Source organism: Haplochromis burtoni, unplaced genomic scaffold (genome assembly GCF_018398535.1).
Source record: "Haplochromis burtoni strain Fernald_Lab_line unplaced genomic scaffold, NCSU_Asbu1 Contig_10, whole genome shotgun sequence".
Taxonomy (NCBI): Eukaryota; Metazoa; Chordata; class Actinopteri; order Cichliformes; family Cichlidae; genus Haplochromis; species Haplochromis burtoni.
The window spans coordinates 2294651-2301792 of NW_024582371.1; the positions used below are offsets into that span (position 1 = coordinate 2294651).

The 7142-nt window shown below is 40.8% G+C and overlaps 1 protein-coding gene across 9 annotated transcripts in view; it reads right to left on the minus strand.

Moving 5' to 3' along the window:
* The window catches only part of ogt.1 (O-linked N-acetylglucosamine (GlcNAc) transferase, tandem duplicate 1), a 12496-nt gene extending 6359 nt beyond the window's left edge, over positions 1-6137 (minus strand). For 4 of the 9 annotated variants that reach the window (XM_005921275.3, XM_005921274.3, XM_042229078.1 and 1 more), the window contains exons 1-4: positions 5774-6137; positions 4347-4527; positions 3419-3662; positions 3230-3298 (exon numbers count right to left, since the gene is read on the minus strand). In XM_005921275.3, the coding sequence (XP_005921337.1) occupies positions 3230-3298; positions 3419-3662; positions 4347-4527; positions 5774-5810 (531 nt within the window). In that variant the 5' untranslated portion in view covers positions 5811-6137. Of the gene's footprint in view, positions 1-1216; positions 3183-3229; positions 3299-3418; positions 3663-4346; positions 4528-5773 lie in introns of those variants that run through there. The other 5 variants (XM_005921277.3, XM_005921276.3, XM_042229082.1 and 2 more) reach the window with 3 other exon arrangements.
* Positions 6138-7142: the final 1005 nt, after the last annotated feature.

Sequence of the window (7142 nt, forward strand, 5' to 3'; positions counted from 1 at the left end):
AAAAGATTGAGAATAAAAGCAAAAGAGAAAACAAAAAGCAAGAGAAAGCAAAATTAGTGACCATTCTCCATGATGGCAAAAAGTGAGTCTACAGCATGGGCTCGCCTGCGCACAAGTCTGCCGCGCAAAGCTGCAATGCTTTTTCCTACGCTGCGCGGATCCAACCGACACCCACACATAGGCCCTCATCCTCCAGTTATGACCACATCCTTACCAAATGTAGTGGTTACTAGAGCCAGTAAAATCTGCTGTCTGCCCACCCTAATAACAATTTTTATTAAAATTTAAAGTAACAAACAAACTGCATGAAATCTCTATTTGATGTTAGCAAGGCATCTCACAACCTGGGATGCTGGGCATTTTGTGCAGGTGAAAGTCCCTGTAATGCATGCGCAAGAAACACGAGCGCGCTGCGTGGGTCACCACTGGCACCACGCCTGTGCACCATATTATGCTCTTTGCATGACCTTGCTCCTGGCAAAGGTTCTTATTGCGCCGCTATGCTTGCTGAATGGCCACGTGAAACAGCTGCAGACCAACAACCCCTGACAGAACACTTGCAACACCAGACTGGCACACACTCTGCACCCACAAAATGGCTCTGAATACAGAGATAGGCAGTGGTTAAATGCTAAGATAATTACACTGCCATTTGTCACAAAACGTTGTCTTTGGTTTTGTCATAAGCCAATTACACTTGAAATTTAGGGGCACTTGGCAACCAGGCTGGTTGCAAGAGGGGGGAGGTCCACAACTAACAGGCCAAAGGGAATGAAGGGTATGGGGGAGCCGCACGCTTGCGCTTTCCGCCTTTTTGGTTGCTTGGAAGATATCGCTGCGCAGCCCCTGCGTTACTGCAGACTCACAGCGCACTATCTGCATGATCATCAGAACGCTGCAACTCCAAATAAAGAAGGGAAATCAAAACAAAACAGGAAAAAAATAACCAAAATGTAAGAGTTAGAGGGTTCTTACTTGTTTTTCATGATTAATGCTTCCAAAACCAAGTTTGTTTTTTTACATAATATAAAATTGGGTAATTAGTATAGCATATTTTAAGAAATGCTTACTGTAATGCTCTTCTTACTATTATTACTACTACTTTTTTTTTTTTTTTACTTTTTTCTTTTGCTCTTCAAAAGGAAGCCACAAGACAGAGGAGCTCAAGCATGAAGTAAGGTGGTTTTTCTTTTGTTGGCAGTTACAAACCCGTTACCATATTTTTGGACTTTGTCAGAGTGGTGGTCGCAGCTGGCTGGAAGAAGAGGAGAGGACTGAGGCTGCCCTAGTGTTCCTTTCCGCCAGGCACCTACGCAGGAATAGTGTCACCCACCTGAAACCTTCTAAATAACAATATCAGTTGTGGAAAAACCAAAAGAGACAAAATCAGAAAACAAGATCGTTAGTAAAAGTTCTCAAACAATACATTCTTTTTTTAAATATGGAAATAAAAATAAATAAAAAAAGCACTTTTGTCCAAATAACAAACAAACAAAAACTATAATACTAGCCTTAGTTTTCATTCATGCAAATGAATGTTTCATTTCAAAGAAAACAAAAGGAATGCTTTAGGGGTGACTGGGAGGGAAGAAAGGCTTTGATTTGTGCAGTACCAGGTAAAGTCAAGCTTCCAGTAAATTCTCAATTCAGTTTTTACAATCACAGAACAGGAGGGCAGTTACTGGCTTGATCTTGCCCAAATGAACTGATCCCATTTCTTTGGGAATAATATTACATATTTGAAGAAAAAAGGGAAGAAGTATTAATCATGGCTTTTCTTTTTTTGCATTTTCATGAAATATTTATAGAACTTTGATTTCTTTATCCTGGCCTGCTTTCTTGAGTCCTGGCCAATGGAGAAAAGTCTGTGGTTTAATTATTTGTATCTAGAAGCCTCCACAGCTCTGAAATAAAGAGGTCATCGCTGTTGCGCGTGCTTCTGTCTTTCTAACCCAGCATCTGACGCAGGTGGTGGAGTACAGATGGTAAGCTGTCTGCCTGACAGCATTTGTGCCACTTTAAGGCATGTGAGAATGACTGCTCTTAAATCCATATGTTCAGTTAACAATTCAAAAGCAGTGGATATCTGAAGAGATAACCAGCTGGATAAAATCCATCAAGTGGATCCAAAAATTGATGTATATGTGCGGAAAGGCACTGTTGGGAATGTGCTCAAGCACTGATTAAATCAAACTGAAGGGTCAGGAAGACAGCTTTGAGCGCGCCCACTCCACCAATCCTCAGCAAGCGCGCGGGGGGGCGGAGCGACAGAGCTGGGGAGCTTGTGACTCCCTGATGCTCCTCCCCACTCCTTTACCCCCCTCTAGCACGAAATAAGATGGCCTGTAACCAGCAAGACAACTCCATAATCACAAATTTAACCCAATTCAGGTAAACCCCCCCAAGAATATAGATACATTTAAAAGTGATAAATTTAAGTGTAGCACCCCCAAACTGACAGCAAACTGAGAAGAACCTGTCATAAGGGCACTTGAAAGAAAAACAATACAGGAGTATAGTAGTTAGGTTAGAAACCATCTTATCTTTTGCACTGCAAAGATAAACTAACTTTTCATCAGTTCATAATTTCTTCAAAGACCGAGCCAGCGTTTTTCCTCCAAAGTCAACTTTATGGAAATGCATGGGGCCGAGGTTAGTTCAGCTGTGTGAATTTTGAAACTCCAGCCTTTCTTCCTGAAAGGGAAAGGGACTGATCTCTGATAAGAGGTCTGTGTAAAGCAAAGGACATTGGGACTAAAAGTGATATAGGGTAGAGACGAATGTAATGTGTACACTAAAAAAAAAAAATTTTTTTTTTTAAAAAAATGTAAGCTGTCAAAAAAAAAAACTAAAAAAACAGTATGTGTATTGCTTTGCTTTTTTTTTGTTTTGTTTTTTTTAAAAGAAATTCAGAAAACCTGATTTCCACATATGGGTGTTAACCCATTACAGTCCAGTACTTCAAAAAGGTTTAAAATAAGGGGATAAGAAGCTCACTGCAACTCTGAAAAATGAGGAGATGCTTCCATTTTCTGTCCTTCACATAAGTGGGTTGAATAGTAAGACTGCTTTAAAAATGTCAAAGCGGAGAAAAGAAAAACATCTATGATCTTAGTGAGTGACACTAAAAACAAAATTGATGGACAAGGAGGAAAAAAGAAAGAAAAAAAGATTTACAACAAAAATACAAACGCCACATCTAAATATACGCCAACGCGCTGTAACATACCTTGGCCTCTTCCAAACGCCCGAGGGCTTTAAGCAAATTCCCCAAGTCACTGCGCACACAATATAGATCCTGTGAAGATGGAAAAAAATTTAAAAAATTCAATAAACAGCCCATTTGTGGCCATTCCAACTAAATAAATGTATAGGGCATTGACACATACAATTTAGAAAAAAATATAAATTAACTCACTGGGTTGTATTGTAATGCGGAGACATAAGCCTGCACGGCTCCCTCCATATCTCCTGCGGCCACCAGAGCTGCAGCCAAGTTGATGTACCCGTCAATAAAATCTGGCTTGAGTCTCAGAGCATGGCGATAATGCTCTATTGCCTCCTGCAGCTGCCCACGCTCCTTGTACACATTCCCCAGGTTGGAGTAGGCCTCAGCCAACATTGGGTTCTGCTTGATGGCCAAGGTACTGAAATGAGCAGACCTGCAAGGAAAGATTATGCACAAACGGTTACACTCCAGAGCTGACACAGTTGGTTCAAACTGCTGTGTAGAAACAACAGCAAGGCCCAAGATGTTAAAGAACAGAAAATTAGTTTAAGATGCATTGTCAAATATGATGAAAACCCCAAATATCAAGACACATTAACATGAGCCTCAGCACCTGAGCAAAACTTTTTATTCAAATGTCTACTATGCAAACATGCAGGCAGCACAGCCCAAAATAAGTTATGATGAAAATACTACGAAGAAGATCACCATATTCAATTTGATCCTGTGAGTTGTCATGGAACATTTTTACTAACCAACAGTTTTTGGGGTAAACAAAAGCATACAAGTTTAGCATTTGTATTATGGTTAAATACCAAATTCAACAGCATTACAAGGCTGTAATGATACTGGCATTGTCCACATTTAAGGATTTGAAATGAGTGAAAAAGCCTTTAGATCATATTACTTGAAAGACCCAAGCACCTGAAAAGAAAGGTTACACTCCAACCACCAGAAATGCACAAAACCCAAGTTAAACCACATAACAGGATTTGCACAAGACAGCCCAGCTGCTCCACAGGACTCCCCAGTGTGTGCACTCAAAGCCAAGACGACCCATTTTCCTCTGCTACTGCTCACATGCCCAGTGTGCGTTTCCACCCCCCCAACACCTCACCTGTCGAGTCTTCGGCACTGGAAGTGGATGGAGGACAGGAGCAACAGCACGCCTGTGTTATCAGGCTCCTGCCTCCACAGCTGCATGCAGTGGCGCTCAGCTGCCTCAAAATCCCCTGACTGATACTCCCGGTGCGCCAGCTCAGCCAACCCTTGGAAGGAAAGCATACGTTTTGTTGGTTCTGGAGCACCAACATAAGCCAAGGAGGGGGAAAACGACACGTTAGAGGTGATGGAAAAAATTAAAATCAGACAAATGATAACAGAATTTTTTTAAAGAGGAAAATAAGACAAATGCTTTAATTTAAGAAGAGTGACTAACACAATTTGAACTCAAAATGAAAGGGGGGGGACTCATGATACACATTTGGGGATTTTACATCTTATTGTGTGGGTAGGAGTCACAATAAAGTCTAACAAATAAAAAAAATGGAGGAAAATAATGTGTGTGATGGGAAAACAGGCAAGCAGATGGATGAAACAGGTGTGAGAGGTTCTGGCAAAAACTCTCCATAACACATTTTGGATGTTTAGTAATTTATCATATCAAACATGTACTTTTATGAAACACCAGATTACTTTATTGTAACTTATTCTAATACAATTTTTATGTGTGTGTGTGTGTATATATATCTGAAGCGGTAGTGAACACATCAGAACGCTCTGCTCCAACAAAACAAAATAGTTATTCAAAGGTGGGGCTGAGAAAACAAAGCCGCATCATATAGCTAAACTTTTACTGCAGGGCTAATAATGCAGTAGATCCGGTTTGCTCAAGCGTTCATGACACTTACGTAACATTACTTGTGGAAAGAGTATAGCTTAAAATGCTTAAAGCACCAGTCAATGCGCGAAAATACCGGGTTTCAGAACGTTCTGGTATCAGTATCGCCGATAACCTTTGGGCTAATGCTACCATTAGCCTAAAGGCTATCTGTGCTAAGCGGTAGACACAGGCCAGACTTCAGTAGCAAGGCCCCCCGATAACAAATTTCAAAGACATCTTCAAGCCCCTTTGTGCTGACTTAGCTTTCACAGCGACCCTTAAACATGAAATCAATGAAACAAAAATGGTATACCCCGAGCAAACCGCTAAAGCACCTTCGTGGAATGCTTATTCGTCTGCGTTAAAGTGTGACTAGTAGACAATTTGCGGCTACTTCGACGCAAACCTGTGCTAAAAGCTAAATTACGCTAATGTTAGCTTTAGGGCTTTTATTGTCGCGATACATGTTCTTCCACGTTGGACAAAAGACAAATTTAATAAAAACAGGGTTAAAATAGTTTACCTATTTTCTTTTTTTTTAAGGTCTACTTGTTAGATACTAGCTCGATCGCATCTAAGGGGGAAAACCTACACAAGGACACCGTCTTTGAAGCTTGCCTTGTTGCCTTCTGTGTAGAATTACTTGCATAAAAACAGCAAACCTGTGCTGTCGGCCACGTTTCCCACTGAGCTCGCCATCTCCTCGGTCTTCGAGTCTTGCACGGTGGTCGTCAATGTGTCCTCTAGCAGATAACAATCTCAGAGAAAAAAAAATTGCGACAAGCAGCAAACACGTTGCCCCAATAGCTATGCAGAGTTAGCTAAACTAATGTCCTAACGTATGTTTCTTTTTCCCCTAAAGCGACAAATGTAGATCTCGCAGTGGTTAGTATCAGCTGGCTAATACCCAATCAATTGTCTCGCTGTTAAGAGCTCGTTTTTAAGCTAACATGTTACGTGCTGTTGGTTTAATGGCTCTTGCTAGCTTCCCCTTCCCAACAAAGCAGCAGTGGATCATAAAATGGCGAGATGGGTGGAACTCGTTTTTGAGATAAACTAGATCCGTTCACCGCCGTTACCGAGACACGTGTGTAAAACTGCAATAAATATCGCACTTAGCGATGTAAAAATATTTCAGAAGATTTGTGATTACATTTTTCTCCCTTTATCGCGTGTTATTTCTTTATTTACTAAAGTTTAAAAAACACATTAGGAACGATGCTGCGCGGAAGAACACATTGGTGCAGTGAGACGGAGTGCAAATGGAAAAAGCCAGCAGAGAACCGGTTTTAAGATTCACGAGGCAGATCGTCTGTGGATTGTAACGTGTTACCACAGCCACACGAGAATAATGTGAGACACCGACATTATATAACAGTGGGTGGATTCTGTTTAAGTTATGCAATGCACAGCTGGAGATCTACGCGGCTCTGCTATGCAGATAAAACAGGCGCAAAAACTGAAGTGGTAGTGATGTTAACTAATATACAATTCAAGAACTAGTTGTCACAGATCATTCAGATCACCAAGCAAAGCTTAATATTAAACACAATTTTAATGAGATAAATTATGATTTATTTTAGTAAATAAATCCCAATTTGTGAAAAAGTAATTGCCCTCGAGCCTGTTTTTAATGCAGACTTTGACTAAGCCACTAAAATATCTTTAATTTGCTTCTGTTTTTGTTTTTCCTATTTTTTAAGTCATTTAGAAGTGGACTTGGTGTGTTTTGTATCATTGTACCACTCATAATCCAAACAGGCTTGGGCTTCAGGGCATGAAGTGCTAGCCAGACCTTTTCCTTCAGGATTTTCTGGTAGAGAGCAGAATTCAAAGTTCCATCAATTACGGTAAGTCATCCGGGTCCTGCAGCAGCAAAGTTGATTACCTCACTTTGCCCCACCTGGGGCACACAACAACAGCCTATCTTTAAATAACTGTGTTAGCCCATGTCTATCCTAGGTGGAAAACCCAAGTGGGCCCTACGTGTGTTTCCCATTTTGGACCAAGTTAAGTGTTTCCCATGTTTGA